General features: G+C 39.4%; 3 protein-coding genes across 3 annotated transcripts; 1 reads left to right on the top strand and 2 right to left on the bottom strand.

The window, feature by feature from the left end:
* Window positions 1–3,804: 3,804 nt before the first annotated feature.
* On the bottom strand, window positions 3,805–9,609 carry LOC119897958. The gene is made up of 7 exons (XM_038712019.1): window positions 9,474–9,609; window positions 8,248–8,471; window positions 7,734–7,867; window positions 7,160–7,395; window positions 5,157–5,304; window positions 4,530–4,655; window positions 3,805–4,438 (listed from the first exon to the last, which is right to left on the bottom strand). The coding sequence occupies exons 3-7, from the start codon at window positions 7,852–7,854 to the stop codon at window positions 4,389–4,391; spliced, it is 681 nt and encodes a 226-aa protein (XP_038567947.1). The 5' UTR covers window positions 7,855–7,867; window positions 8,248–8,471; window positions 9,474–9,609; the 3' UTR covers window positions 3,805–4,388.
* Window positions 9,465–13,765, top strand: LOC119897957 (B-cell receptor CD22-like). The gene is made up of 6 exons (XM_038712018.1): window positions 9,465–9,657; window positions 11,105–11,326; window positions 11,919–12,209; window positions 12,382–12,463; window positions 12,572–12,605; window positions 12,686–13,765. Exons 1-6 carry the CDS (start codon window positions 9,570–9,572, stop codon window positions 12,719–12,721), a joined length of 753 nt encoding a protein of 250 aa, XP_038567946.1. The 5' UTR covers window positions 9,465–9,569; the 3' UTR covers window positions 12,722–13,765.
* Window positions 13,766–13,786: 21 nt separating this feature from the next.
* cd22 (cd22 molecule) lies at window positions 13,787–21,929 on the bottom strand. Its single transcript, XM_038712016.1, has 8 exons — window positions 21,480–21,929; window positions 20,551–20,687; window positions 20,299–20,372; window positions 19,982–20,187; window positions 16,654–16,917; window positions 16,027–16,338; window positions 15,613–15,715; window positions 13,787–15,167 (listed from the first exon to the last, which is right to left on the bottom strand). The coding sequence occupies exons 1-8, from the start codon at window positions 21,532–21,534 to the stop codon at window positions 15,104–15,106; spliced, it is 1,215 nt and encodes a 404-aa protein (XP_038567944.1). The 5' UTR covers window positions 21,535–21,929; the 3' UTR covers window positions 13,787–15,103.
* Window positions 21,930–22,000: the final 71 nt, after the last annotated feature.

Below are 22,000 nucleotides of genomic sequence, written 5' to 3'. Positions count from 1 at the left end.
CTGAGACTATGTTTCTCTGCCTGCAGGTTAGGAGTGTTCAAGTATCTCGGTATCTTGTTTACGACGGTAAAATGGAGCGTGAGATGGACAGGCGGATTGGTGTGGTGTCATACTGCTTTCGATTTATCAGTCAATCTACGTTCCAACCCTCAGCTATGGTCACAAGCTGTGGGGTAGTAACATCAGGAGAGCGCTCGGAGTAGAGACCCTCTTCCTTGGTGGTGGTTGGGGCATCTGATTATGATCCTTTCTGATTATGACCAAAATCTGAATGCATAATTACCTTAAATTGATAGTTATCCAGTGTAAATTAGGTCTGTAACACACAATATTAGAAAGAGTGAAGGGCACTATGACCACACTGTGTGTTGCTGCTAGTGTCTGTCCGCATATGTGAGGTCACTTTGTTTGTAGAATTAGAGGACATAAAGAGGATACTCAGTGTGGTATTTCTGTCAGTGTGTGTAGGATCTACGATGTCTAGGATGTTTGCGGGGAAACTGCTCAATCACTTTCCTCAGCAACACTGAGCATTATCATAACAACATTATTAGGCACAGTACAACATTAATGTTTAAATTTACTAGCAAGGACCACAACATTAACAAGATTCATTTGAATGATTTTTTAACAAAAACAAGATTTGTGTGCAAGGTTCATAAGCTTATATTTCTTTGGTTTTCTGCTGCTTTGTGGGGAAGTTTCAGTGGGGAATCCGCCATAGGACCTGGGCTCAATGGACCTCCCTCAAGACCCAAGAGAAAGGAGAAAGGAAAGGAAGACAAGAGAGTGAAGTAGGGTTGGAGGAAACGACGCAGAATACGAGAGTGAAAGAGGAGGAGAGGGTTGGGTGGGTATTTATAGGAAAGTTGGATGCGGCATGATCAGGGTGTGGTCCTGCTCCTGAAACTCTCAGTATATATGAAATTACCCTGGGTTAATACAACATGTTGCTCTTCTTCACTGGAGGAGCCAGTAACAGCAGGCAGGTTACAGCAGGTTGACAAACTGACACCTACGTGTGTGGCAGAAGTGTTAATGTTACTTGTTACAAAAACCAAAGTGGAAAAATACTTTGCACTTTGGCTGTTGTTTACTGCTATAATATAATCCTTTTGTCTGTTTTTCTTTTTAGGTTAAAGCTAATTTAGACTTGCAAATCAAACATTGAAGACAAAGATCCATATTGAAGAGCATAAAATCAGATCTTTGATGCTCCATTAATATAGGAAAAATAGTGGTTAGTAGTAGGTCAGTTAAAATGATTCTAGAAGTTGTAAAGTCTATCGTCAGCTCTACTTCTAACTTGATTCAACATAATCAACTATTACTATTTAACTTTAAATGTAATAGTTTCCTCAGGTATTGACAGGTGAAGCAAGGTAAACCGATTGTCAGTTAAAGGTCATTTCGAGAACACACACTGAACAATGTAGGTTATGAGTTGACACACATTCACTCACACTCTGTTATGGTGTTATTCAGGATGTTTTTCCATAAACAGTAAAACTAAAGTTCTAAGAACAGGTTAGTTTACATAGCAGTGAGCGCAATCCAGTCAGTCAAGGGATAAGAGAGCCACACTTAGATATGAAAGATCCTAACTTCTATGTAAATAGTATCTGCTTGCTTGCAATGTCAAATTTTGGAAACTCAAGAATGTAGAGCCCTGGCAGTTGGTGGTGGGTCCCCACATGACATGACCGTTGTGTATTTAGACAGGGTTACAAGATAGGGGTTGGGGTAAGGGTTAGGCTTTTCCCAACCAGAGCAAAGAAATGACGAACAAGACGAGAACAAACGTGACCTGACTGACTCTAGTGTGTGATTCCATCTTTTGTCATGCAAACAAGCAAATATAGCCAGTCGCACTGTATACTGCTCACTGTATGACTTTGAATTTGGTTGTGGAGAACATGAAGAAATCAGAGACCAGAATATCACAGAAACCTATCATGGAGTGAACCGAGGTGTAGCTGAGCAGCTGAGTCAACACGTTGCTCCATACTACCTCCGTTGTATCAACTAAGAGACGAGGCAGAATTCTCTCCTGCTGATTGCCGTGTGTGTGTGTGTGTCTTGCTGGCTGCCCATGCTGCTCTATCAGGTGTCACAACACACAGTGACAGGGATGAAGACCAAGAGATGTCAAAAGCAGTCAACTGCCAGTTGTCACATTTGCGCTAAATTCATTTCATTCTAATGTCAAATAGAGACTGTGTATTTCTTTACAACAACCATGTGAGCAAGTGTGTGGAGTACTTGTGTTTGAGCAGTAAAATAGCACTATTGCAACGAAAGTGGCAACACAATGGGAGAGACCAGTTGATAATGCCTATTGTTTTTGTATTTAGTACCACACATCACTAATAAAACAACACAAAGACAGAAGGATAGAGGTCAGCAATACTGAAAGACTTTGGAGGTCTTGTTCCTGACGTGTAAGGAGTTCACCACCAGGGGGAAGCAAGAGACATCACAACATTTACATTTACTATTACATGTACACTATTACCTGGTGTTACACGTCTATTTAACAAGTGACCATGCTAAATAACCCAACCATTTATTTTGTACAGATACAGCACCAGTGACAACTCATCATCCAGCAGCACAAATATGGTGAAAACGCAGTGGACACCCAGGTTCTAAATATAAGGTTGAGTGTAATCTGTCATAACCAGTTGTATGCTGCCGGGTCTGGCCACAAAGGAAAGGCAGCTGTTGTAGCGTGAGAGTTTTCTAACATAGTCAACTCTAACATTTGCAGTATTGTTAAGAGCACTGCAACTTAAAACTCTGTGCATGGGTAAATGAGTGTGGAAAATAGACAAACAGCATGTTGGGGTCAGTGCAGATATACAGTGAAGAGTCATTTAGAAATGACAGACTGTTTTAGGTGTTATTGACTTTGGATCTGAATTCAACAAAGACGTGCAAAAGATCTCTTGGAAGTATATCCTTCCTCTCTCCTGTTCAGTCATCTAGGATTGTAAAGCATTGATCCAAACAGCACACCCAAAGTGCGAGTCAGGCACATGTGAGGAACTTTTGAATCCACACAGGTGATAAAATCATCAACATGCTAAGTTTTGTTTTGACATCAAGTAAAGACAAAAGACAAAAACAAAGTGCACACACAACAAACATCAGCAACAGCATAAAAACAAATACAACCCTGAGTTTACCTTTGGTAACTGTAGGACTAAGTGCTTCTGTGCTTCCCTTCATGTGAAGACAATAACTGTGGAACCACAAAAGGACAACCTCTGAAGTGGAAAAAAAAAGTTCAAAAATGTCTTTTACAATGATAACAATAAAGTCTGCTGACAAAGGAGGTTTTTTGTTTCTTCGTCTTAGCATGTGGGTCTAACTTACTTCTCAGACTAAATCTAAAACATAGGAATAGCAACATAGTTGCTAAAACATTTTAGTTTTAATTAAATGATTTGACCAGATACAATGCACCATGTTCTGATAGAAACAGAAATTGTTGTTAAAGTATTTGGTTTACACACTCACTTCTATTTTAAGTGAATATTTCTCTCTGTAGCAACTAACTGGCTTGTTATCTGTGGAGTAAGTGCTTCCCTCAAGTGGACAAACCGTGAAAGTGTGGCTGACTCACCTGAAGCACAGCTGAGACCCTCATCAGTGAGTATCCTACCTTTAATAGTTTGTTGGTCTACAGCTGTAAAAAACAATGTGCTAGCACAAAAAACATTTAATTCTCATTTAAACCACTTACTCAGCACTTTCACATCATCTATGTGATCATTTACTGCTGCAGTTAGGCACTCAACCTGCAGGAACTATTAAAGTTTTATTATATGTGACCAAAACTATTGAAGATTTAATAAACCATTCATTTAAACCAATCATTAGTTGTTTAAATCACTGCTTTATTAAGCTACATAAAGTCTGACTACTACTTTCTACACACATGCTAAATTGTTTTAGCCACATTAGGGAACATAACAATACATTTTACATAGGATTTATAAGCTACATACCATAAAGGCATTGCACATTAGTGTATGACACTGTACAAGTGGGGAAAGTGATCTGGCTGTGTTGTTTAAAGTGCTAAATACTATATTATACACAGTTAGGATGTGAATAATGTGTGCAAGGTCCAACTATTGCGTGCAGAACAAGGAAATTCTCTGAAGATATCAGGGGTCAGACTGGATCCAGCCTCAAACATTTCAGACAAAATCATCCCCAGACTTGGGTTCAATCCAGCTTCCCCTTCATTTAGTTTCGTTGAAGGATATAAAAACAGAAGAAGTTCATTTTTGTTTCTAGTCTCTGTTGGTTAGAAGGTGAATGGAGCCCAACTTTCAATATGTTTTTCAATGCAACATCGGGCAACAAAAAGTCACCTTTTAGTCATCGGTTACTATGGTGGACAAATCATCTTCTGTTTCTTTTCCCCCTGAAAGCACAAATACGTCATTACTCATCAACATTTAACTGGTTGTTAACGTATTACATTTTACGCCAATGAATCAAAACAGTGTACTTACTGAAACACTTTTGGATGGTCTCAGATCTCTGCAGAATGGTATACAATAAACCAAACAACAACAGAGTGCCAATAAAGCCCCCAATGGTACATCCAATGAGAATGGCATAGCTATTCGGGAGTAGAGCTAACAGGACAGTGTGAGGGAGGAGGAAGGCAAAAAAGAGAAAACAACAAAGATAAATAACAAGTAAAATGGAGAGATGGACAATAAATAAGGATGTTTGAGATGAATGACGAATGAACAACAGCGTTTATTTACTTACACTCTTTCCCTGTGAATAATATTTCTAGATTTAACAAGTAGCCTAAATAAAATACATTCTTTCACATAAAGTTAATTTTACTGTGTAACAAATCACAAAAGTGTGTTAACTATTAATACTGTAAAGCAAGCACAAAAGCATGGACAAAACACAAAACACGTCAGATATGTGCAGCACAAAACTTTGTTTGTAAAACGCCCTGAGGTGCATTCACCACAGATTTTTAGGATTGAGAATGACCAGTTTGTACTAATTTAAAGTCATTACCTCTGAGAGACCACTATTGAGTGTTATTCTCTGATTATGTGAGATTAAAGGGATTAGGCAATATTACTGTACAAATAGAATGATTGAATCTTTACCATTGACATATAAGATGGCAGCCGGTGCATCGGGATTGTTTGACTGCTGACAAACAACTCTTGTGCCATTGTCAGAAAGAGACGTTCCCTTGAGGGTCCACACAGCCAATGACTCTCCTTCTGTCATATCGCAACTTCCATAGAGACCCTGAGGAGAGAGGCAAGGAAGAGAATGATGAACGGCTCAGAAGAGAGGACAGGGAAGAAATATATAAACATTATGTGAGCTGGGATATGCAGGATAAGCATGTATAAGTAATGGATGGATGGTTAGGGTGGAGGGTTGCAGCTGGAATAAATGGTGGTCCACATGCCACCAAGGTATTGACATTCAGTTGAATGCTTTAACTATGACTAAACTAAACTATAATGCAACTTAGTCCTGGATGATTTGCCAACACATGCGGTGGTAATGGCAAGTGTATTTCAGTATTACAGCTTACAGAAGTCCACTCAAAACGACACATGTACCGCCCGGGCCAGCAAACATAGTAAACTCATGATTGAACGTCGTCATCGTTTGTTGAATCCTGTGCGGTGTGTGATGAAGGAAATGCATTCAACAGGTTTGTTAGACCTCAAAGATCCACACAATGAATTTTGGTGAGTAACACTGACTATAAACACAACTTTTTGTTTGTTTCCCAGAGAGCTCCACAGGACAACTTCGAACACATTCGTCCCTTCATACCAGCGGTGTAAGTTAGGCTAGTAACGACGGGTCCCAGTGCAGGTTATTATGACAGGCCTTTGGTTACACAATTAGGAAACACACACACACACACACACACACACACACACACACACACACACACACATTGCGTTTGTGTCTTGAAGGGAACCCTATATTAGCAAATGCGTATGCCTAATTTCCTCATGCTACACGGTTTAACAACATTTAAGATAAGATGTAGTAAATGCATAAGCTACTTAATTTAAATCTCCTAAAATCAGCTTCTTGTCCACATTAACATATTATACACGTAACACAATACACACTCGCTGCTGCAGCTGTGTGCGTCCGGCTGCAGCCCAAAGTACCATCATGTGATGGATTTTGCAGTCCGAAGGAGTTACCCAGACTAATGTTTTTGCAAAGTAGAGAAGTCAGAGAGAAAGTTATCAGAAGCCTGGACAGTGCTGACCCTGCCCCCCCCAAAAATCCAAAACAAGCTTTGCGACCCTCTCCTCCTGTTCTTTTATCTCCTGTCACTTCTTGCAACCACTTTTATGTTTGAGTAGCATGACTGCTAGCTCTACTAGTCTGCTTGTTAGATTTTGTGTTTCACCTGATGGGAGTCTTGTCCCATGATCAAATAGAAACTTAAGGGCAACATATAGGCCTACACATATTACCCAGCAATCATCATTGCACATATAAGCTTTGCAACACAATTACCAAAGTAAATAAGACAATATTCATTCTGTGGAATATATACTTTTTATATTTTTCTTGCTACAGACTGTTTTTGTTAAAACTACTGACTGACACCATAAAAAAGATGGATGTGCACATATGAGTGTATATATATCACATGATCTCTTGAGAAATCATGAACACGTTGTTGTATAGGAATCTACAGAACAGCAGCAGATTTTTTCATGACATAACTAGTTGAGTCCACCTCACAATAAGGGTGGGGCCCTACATAGTGCGGCCCTTAGGGCACTGCACTGTCTTGCCCTCTCTTCATACTCTATTACTTCTCCTTATGCTAAACCACAAATCAGATTCTAAAAATATACTCAAAATACAGTAGCTGTAGCTGTTCAGTGCTCATTCTTAATCGAAAAATGCATGCAATGGAAGCAAGCAGCATTTCTTTTTCTCATGTGATCAGAATTAATTTACTAGCTTCTCTGAGAGATGTTTACTTCCTCAGCATTGTGTCTGTGTGAGTGTGTGACAGCAAAATAGTGTTACTGGGGGTCAAAGAGGAGAAGAAAGTGAGGATACAGTGAGGCATTGGAGTAAATACCGAATCAGATGGAGATCACCTCACCTGGGAGATTTCTTTCATGTGGCCGTATGGGCAGATCAGCTCGTAGTTGCGGTGACTCCCATAGAAGGTGAATGTGAGGTTTGGAGAAGCTTTGGGCACTCCACAGAGAAACACTGCAGGTGTTCCCACAGTCACTGTCACGTCAGCCGGACGTGGGCTGTAACTGAGAGCTGCAGGGTTCTGTGTTGAAGTGGTGGTGGTGGTGGTGGTACTCGTAGTGTTTACAGCGGAAACAGCTAGAAGTATTGATGATGTGTTTGTGTAAACAGCAAAAAGTAAAAATAATTGTATATATTTACAGATAACTAAAAGCAATGTATTACCTGGAGTAAAATATAGCTGAACTGAATCGGAATCCAGCTCATTCATTTAGAAAACAATTTGATCTTTAACCTGTTAAATCTTTTCAAAACCCAATCAAGAAGCAGTGAGATAAAATTAGTTTAGACTACTATGGATCTTTTTTTTCAAAACTAGATAAGCAGGAAGCTTTGCGTGATCAGAAATGTAGGGAAACCAGTTAGGGAACGAAGCACAGATTCCAAAAAATGTACAATGTACCGTAATAAGTTACCTGAGGAGGATATGTTCGCTTGGAGCATAGCCAGCAGCAGCAAGCAGATATAAGAAATGTTCTGCTTCGTCCTTATCAGTTCTTTCTTGCTCTTCTCCATTATTTTCTGAGGAGAGCTCATTCCATAGGTTAATCTGCAAAAGTTTGAACACTGTAGCTTTTCTTTTCACACGACTGTAAGGGAATACATGTCACAGTACAAGAGCCCTTCTGTTTTCCTTCAGATTAAAACATAGACGTGACTTAATGAATGTGAAAGGCTGGTGTTGACGACTATGACCTGAGTTAAATGGTTACCAGTTAAATGGTTATTTACACTAAAATGATTTTAGATAGAGTTACAATGTGTGACAATGAAAGAACTGCCAGTACTGATTGATAGAGAACTAGTATCATCGATAGAAATATTCAAATAGGATTAGTAATATCTACTTTTATAGATAAATTAAAACATTTTAGTACACATTTCAAACTTGGATTTAACTAAAATATTAGCAAAAGCTTTAGCACTAACCACAAAATTAACTTGAAATTCCCCAGCAGGTCTGCAGGCAGCTTCCTTATTTGAAGATCACGAAGGTGCTACTTTAAATAGAATTTTTATTTATTGTCAGATGGCTGACACTACTGCCAGTGTCTCAATTAAAAAGAGGCTGTCGATGTCTCCACAGAATCCTGACTCTCTCTGCCTCACTCCATACCCCAGCTCTAACCAGGTAGGAAGTTAAGAACAGGCACCTGAAGGAGAAAGAACAGGTTGAGCAGGCCTGGCATGAGCCAACAATAGTTCATAGATGTCATCTAATCATGCAAGGACTTTTTGTTGACCCATTTACTTTCACTTGCTCTCTGTCACACACAGACACACACGCACGCACGCACACACACACACACACACACACACACACACACACACACACACACATTTTTATCCCTCCTTCCCTAATCCCCCTCCTGTCTCTCTTACTTCCCCTTACAGTCTTAGAGAATGAGCTTTCAATACTTTCAAATAAGGTTTTCCTTTCTGAACAACCCACTCCTGTCACAGCAGAAATTGCATCACTTTTCACCACATAGGCTACTTGCTCTTGCACTTGTTGTACTTGAATACCCGTTGCCAACTAATAAAAATGTGTTGTTTTTTGTTAGACCTTGAGACAGTGTTTTCTATAAAGTTGAAAGAGGAAGATTAACATTTAGTCTCAGAATTTGTCCTCTGTGTACCTCAATGCATCAACAGTTGTCGATAAGCATTTTAAACTACAGATGTCACCCTCATGGTGCTGCGTGAAAAGTCAGTGGATCACCAAAGTTATTTAAACATTATGTAGAAATCATGAATGTCTGTACAGAAGTGTGTGCCAGTCCCCCTAAAGTAGACTATGTCTATGTCACTGAGCATCTGAAAACATTGATATGTTTGTGGCACTTATTGATGACTCCTCGGGGGATCTGGACAACATTTCATGACAATCCATCCATAATATATTTTTTTGACATATTAAGACTGTAGTAGATGAAGAGATGCAAGTTCCCCATTTACACATGACCAGTTTCCTTTGTTTGTTCCTATTGACCTTTAAAAAAACATATTTAAATTTCTTGTTTAATGTTGCATCATTTTTTTCATACAGTCACTCTTTCTGCTACAGAAATATATCTAATCCAATGATTTGCGAAGGACCATCTGACCCCTCCCACCACCTACGCCTGGCTCATCAGGGTTTTGTGTCGATTTACCTCCTTGTCCAAAACTTTATTCACACTTCGTTAAGTGCGTGGCTTCAGTTTGTTCATTTCACGTCGTTGCCGGTCCGGTCTGAAAGATCGAATCAAATGCCCATATCGCAAATCCATCTCAAAGTGTTTTGCGTTGATGTGGAGAAGATGATCCCGATGCTGGTGTTTCTGATTTTGAAGCCAGGTAAGGACAGATTCGTTTTTAATTTACGTTTCAAGACAAAGTCCATCCACCCATCGTCAACCGCTAAGATAAGTTGGATAATCGACGGACATTCACTCAGGATCCAGTGGCGTCTTCTTTCCAGTATTGGCAGTATAAGGGCGGGTAGGTTTTTTTAATACCTTCCATGTTTTGTGACACAGGGACTCCAAAAATATGCCAAATTGTTGTGTATTATGACACTATTGAAAAAATGCTGTTTTTTTCCATAATGATACAAATTAATTGCCCAGAGTAACACTACAATTCAGTATTGGTTTGAAGTCCCTAAATCACTTGAGAAGGAAGCTATTGAAATTTTTTTATATCCTACTATAACAAGAGTGATTTATTGATTGATAAGCACACCCTTGTGTTTAAGAGTCAGCCCTTGGAGGTGAGCTACCCGCCCTTATACTGATACTGAACAAAAACTCATTGTACACTACCCATTCAGCATCAAAGACAAAGTTAGCTACCATTTAGCAGCTAAATGGCCAGATAGCTCCCTCAGAAGTTAAAAGAGAGTGAATATTTGATTCATATTTTGCCGGCTGCCCACAAAAATGAACTCCAAATCGTTGCTTATGTTACTCTGTAAATACTGGGTTTGTAAATAAGCAACTGTTTACAAACAAGTTCAGTTAAAAAGTCATAATAAGCCTATGCCAGTGTTGTGTTCACAGCTTGATTCATCCAGGCACAGAGGGCCAACAGTTATTACAGTGGGGTTGAGTCATTTATAATACAGTAGTTACACAGAATATCAAATTGTCATTTTTTGTCAACAATCTTTTAAAAAACATTTTAAGAACTCATGATTTCATTGTGTTTTCATTGTGATGAGTTCACTCCCTGTAATTCTTTAAAGTCCCATCCTAGAGTTAAAAAATATTGTTGCAGAGCAGGATGTTTCGTTTCTTCTGATGATTCTGCTTTTATTTCTGATAAATCAATACAACTAATGAAACATTACATTACATCATGATCTCTCTGCAGGAACTGTGAGGTTGTGGTCAGTGACTTTTGAAAACCCAGATCCTTGTGCTTTAAAGGGATCATCGGTGGAGTTCAGGTGTTCATACAACTACACAGACGGGGAAACTGTTAGAAAGACTGCATGGTACAAAGGCGAATTAAAAAATGGCATCTGGGTACGTGTTGCGCTCTCGGACCTTCCTTCATATCAAAATCGTTCTGAATATCTTGGTGACCTGCAGCACAACTGTAGCCTGGCAATTCATGACCTGCAGGATAATGACACCGGACATTACTACTTTAGTTTCGACACAGATATGTATGGACGGCGTAGTAAAAGATCAGTGTATCTATCTGTCACAGGTAAAATTATTCTACATTGAATCTTATTCTTCAAGCTTAATATTTGCTTTTCTTATGGTCTCTGTTTCTTTAACTGATTGATGTCCAGGGCTGAGTGCCAGAGTTTACCCTGACAGTGTGAGAGCAGGAGACACTGTGACTCTTGAATGTAGAAAATCCTGCCAACTTCCCAGCGTGGTTTGGTTCAAAGATGGACGTCTAGTAGCCCAAACACATTTCCAGGCTCAGGCAAAGCATTCTGGGAATTACTTATGTGCTGTCGAAGGACATGAGTCAGTGCTGTCGGACCCTGTTGCTCTAGATGTTCAGTGTAAGTGTGTTTATTATGATGTTGTTGGTGAAGAAACAAAAAGCAATAGGCTATATTAGGCTACTGCTTAACACTGCCCAGAGTTATATGAGGAGATTGATACCACTCTCACATCTGTCTGTTAAATAAGAAGTTACCCAGCAGACAGTTAGCTTAGCTTAGCACAAACACTGTAAACAAGTTGAAACAACTAGCCTGGTTCTACCCAAAGGTAACTACTTGCCTACAAGCACCCCTAAAGCTAACCAATGAACACATTGTAATCTTTACACAAACTGAAGTGTTTACCTTTGGTGATAGCCAGGCTAGCTGTTCCCGCTGTTTCCAGTCTTTGTGCTAATCTAAGCTAACTGTTGTATCTTTATGTCCACTGTACAGACATGAGAATGATCTTCTCAAATGTCAAACTATGTCTTTGTATTTTTTTACTGAAATATTCTTTGACAATTTATGGCCTGGCAATAAATGGTTAGGATCATCCATGAATGTTTTCTTTTATATTAACTTAGGCTATATGTAACAAAATAAAATAAAACAATACGGTTTATAAGTGACTGGATACAACAGCACAGTGGTTGTGTTTTTAATACAGATCCCCCGTTGAATGTGTCTGTTGAGGTGAGCCGTCCTGGCAGCCTGACAGTGGACAGCAGTGTGAATCTGACCTGCAGCAGTGCTGCTAACCCTGCAGCAGACAACTACACCTGGTACAGGGGCACTGTTTCCAGCTCCAGCTCCAGCTCCATGTTCCAGGTGGGCTCAGGACAGGTGCTGTCTCTCCCGTCTGTGGCATCCAACGCTGGACTGTACCTCTGCCAGGCCAGGAACCGACTGGGGGAAAGTAACTCAACTGAGGTGCTGGTGACAGTTGACAAAACAGACAGTGAGTATGCAAGGAAGATAAGTAGATATTAGTAGTAGTAGAGTATGTAGATATGTGATCCAAAACTCATCCAAGGGGCAATGATAAATCAAAAGTTGCAAACTTGCCTGTTTGAAAGGATTTTAGAAATTAGTTTAAATTTTCACACCGTGTCTTCTACCTCTACTGACAGTAAACCGTTTGATCCTCCTTGTTGGTGTTGGAGTCAAAGTCGTTATTGTGCTGTTGCTTACACTGGTTATTGTCTGGGCTTGGTAAGTGAAGTTATAAACAACAATATTGGACATGGTTTACTTTATTATGAAATCATCATGAAATGTTGAACTGTTCAATGTACAAACCTTTTCATGTCATTGCTGAAGGAGACAGAGACGTAAGTCTGCTGTGGGAAAACAGGTAAGATGGACCCAGCTCTGTTTGAATCAATTAATTAAGATTTCTCACAAAATCACAAATGTCGTGCTTGTATGTTTCAGGAGAACGACCGTGATTATGAAAACGTCACTGCCTAAATGGGTAAAAAAAAAAGGCAGAAGGAAAAGTCTATTCAAATAGAGACAAGAGTGATGACATTTCATCACACTGGAGACATGACTGAGCACAAGAATCCCTGTGATTTGTCAACTGAGCTCAACAACAACAACAAAAAAAACTATTTGTAGCAACAGCTCTCATTCATTCCTGACTCCCATATGTATAAAAGCTCAGTCCTCTTGAGTCTCTGTAACACTGATGACAGGTTATGAACTGTAACATATTCAAGAAGACATCACTGATGTTTATTTCATCAATGAAATACCCACAACCTTACAAATTGTACTAAGTTCTCCTGTTTTATTGAAAATATAGACTTTCTTGTCATGATTGCAGTATTATTAGTCATTATTAGTATTATTAGTAATTCTGCTGAGTGAATATGCTTTATGTATGTATTCATTATGACAGTGGAGGGGGACCATTCACTTTTCATTCTTGTTTTATCCTATTGTTATATTTATGCCCATTTTGAACAGTGTGATAGGTGCGGAACATTTTTCAATTATGAATGGTTCGCTACTGGTACAGTGGACTGTTCCAGGTTTACTGTGTGTCAAAGTTATGGTCTATGGGTCAATCTAGGAAATGCTTCCTCCTTGAGTTAAAAAATACTCATGCACATTATGTTCTGCTGAACTTGTAAATGCTTTGTTACGTTCAGTCAACCAATATATACGAATTATTTACATTATTGACCCCATCCATTGACTTTTTAAGGTTTAATGTTTACATTTTATAATATTCAGTGTTTGTAATTGCAACAGAAACAACATACCACAGTATTGCATTTATTGGGTCAACGAATTTTAACGTTTTCTTTTGTTTCACGTTGTAAACTGTTCAACATCCTGTAAAAACGTTTCATACCTGCTGAATTTATGAAAACTAGCATTTCAAACATGGAAAAATGCTGGCTGCTGTATTAACTGTATATATCATGTTTTTGTAAGGCATATTGACAGTATTTTATGTCAGCAACATGTTTTGCTATGCAATAAACTCTGTTGTTTCCAAGGCAAGTTTCTTTTCGACCAGGCAAGTGTTGGAAAATGGAAATTAGAATAAGCTTTTTATTAAATTTAGAACACATCTCAGATGACATACATATGCGGTACCTTTCAAGTGTTAAAATGAAACATTTAATAGGATGGAATCAGTGGCGTTACAAAATGTGCACCGCTAATTAGCTCAATTTCTTGTTAAAGTATATAAATGTACAGTGAATGAAGCCAAACAAAACAGATGTGCACATATGTGAAAATGTTTCTTTAAATGTTTGAGAAATGAAGCAGTGTACACCCTTGTTAACTTAAACTATAAAACTAGAAGCTATGTGCACCACTTTACTCTCACTTTAAAACAAAAGCAATGTTCTAAAAACAGACTAAAGAGAAACAAGTACATTTTGTAGATGGACGTCCTGGTGTCAGAGTCACTGTCCTCTTGGTCTTCATCCTCCTCCACTTCTCCTCAGGCTCTGGTCATTATCTATTAGAGCCTTATCACACTGAAGAGTTTACTCAAAACCACACAGATGCGACCCTGTCCCAACTAACAACTTTTAATTGGATCATTATGAAAATATTTTCCGTCATCATCTTCATGGTCATCATCACTAACGGGCTGTCAGAAGCTGCTTGAGTGTGACATTACTTATATGGTACCTTGTGTGCTCTGTGTTCTCTCAAACTCCAGGAAAAGTATCAGTGCTAACAACTGTGTCGTCTGTGGTCTGCATCCAGTGTCTGATGAACCGTGACAGGTGTATTCAAATTCACATCTGTTCACAAAGTAGAAGAAGTTTCGTAATGACAAAGGGGTAACAGAAGATTTCCAGTCTATGTCACTTATAATAAGTATGTCCTGATGATTGCTGGGATAATTCCTGACAGCAGCACCGAGGTCATCTCACAGCACACACAATTGCTCTGACATTGCTCTTAAAGCCCAAGTCAGCCAAGTTCCCCCTCGTTAGCTCAGCACATTGAAATGCAGGAATTAGGGGTTTCCGTTTTGACATGCTTCCTTGAGTGTACAGTAACATGCATCATATGATCTTCAGGTTCTCACACTGTGTGTGATTTGGCCCCACTGTCAGCAGTCTTGGAAGTACGTGATTTCAATCATGGGTTCAATATGTGGTGCAATACTAGTAGTAAGGTTGTTATGTTATGGTGGTTTACTTGGCAACATGAGGTATGAAGGTAAACGCACAAGAGTGTCCAAGGGTATTGTGAAAGAAAATTCTTGAGTGTGATAAAAAAAAGGTCTCTAATGTATTTAGTGGTTATAGCGGGTTTGTAATTTGTTTTTGTACTTCGTCCAGGTTCAGCAGAAGTCCTGGGTTCGCTGAGTCCTTACGGTGCTGTAGCTGTTGTCTCGGTGAGGACATACGACTGGTGTCTGAGTGACATTCGTCTCCTGAAAGGACAGACAAACAACTCATGAAAATACAGTAAAATATTAAGTAAATTTTATAAACTTTTATGTATGTAACTCTGTATGTAACCCAAACCCAGACACTGAAGATATGTGGCTTATATTTACACTACTCTCAGCACCACTTCAACCTTTGAATGGATACTGTTATGAATGATCAATGATGCATTAGGAAGATTTCAGACCCAGCATCACAAATGTTCTATAAATTTGAGGTCTTATGTTATTAATGATGCTTATTAGTACTGAAGCAATGAATATTTTGCTTCCTTTGTTTTACTTATTTTGTCCAATACACCTACAGTACCAGTTGAGATTGTTGATGCTAAAATTCTGATAGATCAAAGAAATAAAACAGGAAATAATAATACACACATATATTAATAACACATAATAATGCCGATCAGCTGTAAGAGACTGAACTCACCTTGCCATGAGAAAGGCCACTATGGCTATAATAGCCAGTAAAACACAGATGGTTACTCCGAGAAGCAGCAATCTTCTTCCTGAAGTGTCGGACGGGGTCTTTTCTAATGGACGGAGAAAGGATGAGAGCCAGAACTTACTCTCTTGGGCAGTATTTCTTTAATACAATGTGCATGTGCATGGCTGGACCTTGGACCAATAACAGTTTGTATAAAGTAAAGGTGTTTAATAATATTTGAAATGAATACAATGCAACAATGTGGGGTTTTGATTTGAGTTTTCCTTAAAATCCGGTGTGTTTGTAGCTCTGGTAGCAGAGCGGGTTAGCCATTAACCACAGGGTTGGTGGCTCAATCTCCTGCCAACATATTGAAAGACTGCAGGATTGTGGAGCAAACATGGTTGATTCACCTACCTGTAGAGTGTCTGAGTATTACACTGTAAGTCTGTGATCCATGTCTGTTGCTTGCTACACAGCAGTGCTCCCCATATTTCTCAGCGGTGATGTTGGCACTGCTAAGTGTCGAGCCTGTTCCCGTGGGCGTAGCCAGGGATTGACTTGCTGGATGACAGCTTTTGTCTGCTGTCGGGAGACATGCTGCACCCTGGTACCAGGCGTAGGTGTGGACAGGTGGGTTAGCATCGCTGCTGCAGGTCAGAGTCACAGGAAGCCTGGCCTGTAGCTCTCCAGCAGGAAAGACTGACACAGCGGTGTTTCTAGGAGAGTCTAGATGAGGAGGAAGGAAGGAGATCAGTTACACCTGGCTTCAAGTCATATGAGATTCTAACACAGTTACCAAACCGCATTTGAACTAGCAGCACCTTCACTTATGTTAAGTACAGCAATAGTATGTGTCTTCTTTCCTCCTGCTTTTTTGAGTTACATGCATGACAGAACAAACTGATAAAGTTAATGAATGAATGAATAAATCAGTGTACTTTGTAGATGTCTGTTTATCCTAGCTTGTACGCAGTAGATTTGTACAGGGCACATTCTTTTACACAACAATATGAAACTAAATCAGGATTAAACTTCACTTACACTCTACATCAATGGGTAGCATTGTTGAGTTCTGCACTTTATCTCCAGTCTGTATCTGACAGTAGTAGCTGCCTGAGTCATCAGATGTCACTTTAGTGATGTTCCACACCTGTCCAGTGTGTGTTGGGCTGGTGCCTGTGCTCTTGTACCATCTGAAATGGGCCTGTGGACCAGCTGCAGGGCCGCAGCAGGCCAGACGTAAGGATACGCCCTCAGTGATGTCCCTGGATGGACTTGCGGACACTGTGACTGCGCTGGAGGAGTCTGGAGAAAACAGCGAAAAGTAAACACAATTATCATTAATCCTTGACATCCTGGTGAACTTCTACCGCTGCACCATCAAGAGCATCCTAACCAACTCTATTACAGTCTGGTACGGGAGCTGCTCTGTCTCGGACCGGAAGGAATTGCAGAAGGTGGTGAAAACTGCTCAGTGCATCACTGGAGCCACACTTCCTGCAATTAAGGACATTTACAGGAAGCGTTGTCTCAGGAGAACAATAAACATTAGGAGAGACTTCTGCCACCCAGCACACAAACTGTTTGCCCTCCTGCCCACTGGGAGGTGCTACAGGAGCCTACGAACAAAAACCACCAGGTTCCCTACAGCTGTCTCCATGCTGAACTCTGCCACCCAACGCCCCACCTCCCTTCACACACATACACACACACTCTAACCCTCATCCTGCATCCCCTCACATTTACACTCGCCATCCTCCCCTGGACTGAACCTGATACACTTACCTCAGTTGAACTGCCTTAATGGACTTTGACACCACTGCACTATTAACTGCACTTTCCATCTGAGCATATCATTGCACTACTGTACATTCGTACTGCACATTCTGTTTATAATGTAAATCATTCCTTTGCATTACCGTACCTACTGTAGCCCCACAATAATCACATTTGCACTACTGTACATACTTAGTTATTCATACTGTACTTCCATAGTCATAACCTGTTACTGTAGCAATAGACATTCATGTAGATATATTTTTATATTTATATTTATATATCATCCATACCTTGCACTTTGTATAATAATGTGCCATATTTTATTTAATTACTGCTTAATCACTTCTGGTTAGATGCTATCTGCATTTCGTTGCTCCTAGGTACAGAGCAATGAAATGCAGATAGCATCTAACCATGACATGTGATGACAATGACAATGACAATTTAGTTGAATCTAATCTAATCTAATCTAATGTACTAATTCCTCGACTGGTAATATTGAGAGCCAGTGCTTTGCTCTCTTGTAAGGATGTTTCTGCAAGATTGTTTCCAGAAGTTTATTTGTGAACAACCAATAATGCCATGGTACAGAAACACTGTGATCAAAACAATTAATATTAATGATTACTTTATTATCTTGGATATTTTCCCCTGTTCAATACCTTCTAGTAAACGATGGTCTAAAAGTGTTTTTTTTTCTCTACCAAGCAAGAAATACCCAATTGGTGGCAAAAATTGTATTTTTAAAACACACTGTGTCTAATGTTTATTTATGAAGCTCAGTGTAAGTTCAACCAAGAAGACTATCTTTATGCTTCACTCATTCAAAACTCCAGTTCCCCGTGTTCTCACCAGGTTCATTGTCACAAGTTGTTTAGCAAAACACAAATATTAAAGCAATACACAAATATTAAACTTTTAAATATTCATTTAAAGGTTTAATATTTTTTGTGAATTAATAGTTTTTGCTTTTTGAATTGCAAAGCCTCTCACTAACCCTGCCATTGGGTCTAACTAACTGGACTGAACTCTTCACGGCCAAAACACATCTTAAGTGTTTTTTTACGATTCCTGAATGACTATCATGAAACATGCATGTGAAATGACAATTCTGAGTGGAGAATCCTTCAGCTGAATATAGGTACCCAACTTTTCTCTGATTTCTATTTGTTTCTGTTCTACTTTATTCTTAATGTAAATGCTCTGTATTTGTTTGTCTCTGTATTTCTAGTCTTTAAAACCACTTAAAGCGCTTTTACATTACATTGCATTCACACATTCATACAGTCAAACAGAAACTAACATTCATACATTCATACACCGATGGAACAGCCATCGGTTCAATTCAGGGTTCAGTTCTTGCTCAAGGACACTTTGACATGCAGCCTGGAGGAACCGCTGATCTTCCGATTAATGAGCAGCTCTACCTCTTGAGGCACAGCCGCCCGAACCGTTTCTGGTTGTTTAGTATTAGCTCTTAATGTGAACCACAAAGGATGACACAGTATGGTAACAGAGAAAAAAACAAGAAAAGAACAAAAGTGTGACTTCACTCAGACCGTTTCTCAACCTTGGTGGTGGACAAACATTACTTACCAACACCAACCACCCAACCCTACACACACAAAATGAGATGGCTTTTCAACAGGCCTAATACCTTAAATTGGTCTAAATACCCATATCCCTACATGTCTGGCTGTGAGTGATTTTGCTGTGAATTGTGAAACTGATTATTATGTCAAGCTGAGCACTTACAGCATTTCTAGTTTAAATAGCCTGTAGTCAGTTTCAGTTCTGCTTCTCTTAAATAGCACAAAAAGTCAAGCAGAGGTTTCCAAAAAGGAAATGGTCAATGCTTGTTATTAAACAAGGTCGCAAAGTATTCTTAATTCTTGAACAATTACTACTAAACATCTAACACTCAGTATTGTTATTGTAACTGAGCAGTTAATCCCAGACAGACAGGCAGGAGGCAACAGACAGACAGTAAGACAGTGCGCCAGTGAGTGAGACACAAAGGAGGACAAAAACAGACACAACATAGAGGAAGGTAAAATGAAAAGACTTTGTCAGTGTCAACAGACATAAGACTGCCAGCTCTTTCTTTAAGACTGAGATAATTCATAAAAATCAGCTCTCTACTTTGTATTTAATATTATAAATTGGTGTAAACGCCACGTTGGCAAATACATACAGATGTAAAACCTATTTTAAATTATTTGAGCCAACAACAGAGATTCTACCACATTTTATTACTACCCGCATTAGTGATTAGTGATTTCTGCGTGCTAGGACCAGATACAAACTTGCAGGCTCTTTAAAGACAGTACTGCACATTTGTATTGGGGAACTGATGAATGACTTGACTCTTTAAGGCACATTTTGTATTTTCACATAGTTTTTTTCACATAACTGTTGTTGTCATTTGACTTCTTGCTTTATGTTTATATTCTGTTAAATACTAAAGTCTACAGATATGGAATTACTGATTGATAATTGTGGAGCTGAGGAGGATGATAATGACTATGATGATGGTGATCATGTTGATTATGATCAGTTGTAGTATTATTTGTAAATTAAATATTCCCACCTGCCACCAGCAGCTGTACCCCGCTCTGCTCTGGCATCTTCTGTGTAGGGTGGCTGGTTATGAGGTGAAATACGTATGCTCCGCTGTCTGACTGTCTGAGATCATCAATCCTCAGAGAACAGTTTTTTGTTCCTTGTTGTCCCAGGTACTTCACCCTGTTCTGGTAGGATGGATGTGGGAAGATACCGGCACTGTGAAAGACATAGCTGAGATGGACAGACAGAGTTAGATACTTTATGTGTGTGTGTAAACCCTGTGCTATGATCTCTTTGCACAGTTCTGGTCTTGTGCATGTTTCTGTGTGCCTTAAACAATACCTCGGTGTGATGCAGCGGCTGTCTTCGAGACACCACATCTCAGACAAAACTTTGTACTGTTGTCCTTCTCCACCCTAATACAGAAAAATATACAGCTGTTAAAATAAAAGTGCAGTTAGCCTTAATCAAGCCCTATAGATTCACGTTTCTATTCATTCTGATTACAGATTTGAGCCTCGGCAGAGAAAGCCTTCTGGTTAAAGACACACTGCAGAATATATTACAACAACAATGCCTTCTTTATTGAATTACCTGAGGAGAGAGTCCTCCCTCTTCTTTGATTTTCATTTGGGGGTAGTCATAGGAACAAGGGAGAACTATAGAGGAACCAGTCACAGCACAGATCGGACTGGAGGGGAGATGAACTGACCAATCACCAGCAAGAATACCTGCCAGGCAGGGAATATGTGTAGGTTGTACAGCAGGTTATTATGTTATAATCACCAGGTTGCTTTCAAATGGTTCATTGTTTCCTCTGATTTTACAGATTGAATGTTTAAAAATAATCACAGTGTCACTGTGCACTGTGAGAAAATATTTAAAACTTTACCACACAATGATAATAATTAATGAGATAAATGATTGAAAATATTGATTTTATGAAGTTACTATATTAGTTTGACTTAATATTATTATTATTATCCAGAGACAAACAATGTCAAAGTAACTGACACATCTTACACAACATACCAATGTTACAATACAGTATTGGTACACTTCTCGACTTCTCTGTGTGTGTTTTCCAGGCATTACAGCTTATATGGACATTTTTTAAACGTTTTTTGTTTAAATACTTAATACTTAGAAATAAGGAATTTGTCTGTTCATATGGACTGTACTTGGTCTCAACTCACTGGATGCTTTTAACAGATAATGATTGGACCGTTTTTGAAGTCATCAACAAAATCACACGGAAAAAAATTAAAATATTTTACTGCCAACAAGAACACAGACACATTAAGCATGTAGCCTACTTGTTGCCCCAGAAAAACTGCAGTATAACATGACACATAATCCTCCTTGTGACCAGCTTTATGATTTTTATAATGTCACTCTAAGAACTGTCAGGCTCAACAAGTTAATTGTGTTCAGTCTTTCTGAAACTACAGAAAGATCAGCTGATGGGGTCAGCTGATCTTCACAGTACCAGATGCCACCTTGGATGCTGCTGGTGGTCTTACCTTTTAGAGAGAGTGTCAGCAGCAGCCAGCAGCTCTGTGCCACTCGTCCACCCATCTTCTTCTCTTCCTTCTGTGGCTGTTTTGTTGTGGTCTTCCTCCCTCAGTGACCTGCTCCTCCCTCTCTGGGACTCAGTGATCCTTTTATCTGCCAATCTACCCTCCTCTAGCTCTTAGTCAAGTAAGTGATGTGCGTGCTTCTTCCAGAACACGGGCTTATAGATCTGATTGTCCAACTTCCCTTTTATCTTTTCTCTGCCAAAAAGGAACTGGGCTTTGAAGTCAGCAAAGGGAACTTAGCCTACTACACATAAACATTGTGCGCATGTGTGTCTGTAGGTGGTGGTTGTGTTTGCTTACTCAACAATATGAGGGATCACACTTGCTGAGAGAAATCTCCAAAACAATAGCTGACATCCTTTAATCACTTTCTCCCCCCATTAAGCTGTATGTTATTATGCTTATCCACGCTAGTAGGACAGTGTGTCCACCTGTAGCAGGTCTGCAGGGTCGGGCAGCCTGTG

The sequence above is a fragment of the Micropterus salmoides genome, unplaced genomic scaffold (assembly GCF_014851395.1).
Source record: "Micropterus salmoides isolate LMB-PRFRI ecotype aquatic unplaced genomic scaffold, ASM1485139v1 Ms_hic_scaffold_11, whole genome shotgun sequence".
NCBI classification, from domain to species: domain Eukaryota; kingdom Metazoa; phylum Chordata; class Actinopteri; order Centrarchiformes; family Centrarchidae; genus Micropterus; species Micropterus salmoides.
The sequence above is the reverse complement of the archived record's forward strand: the minus strand, read 5'-3'. Positions and strand labels throughout refer to the sequence as shown.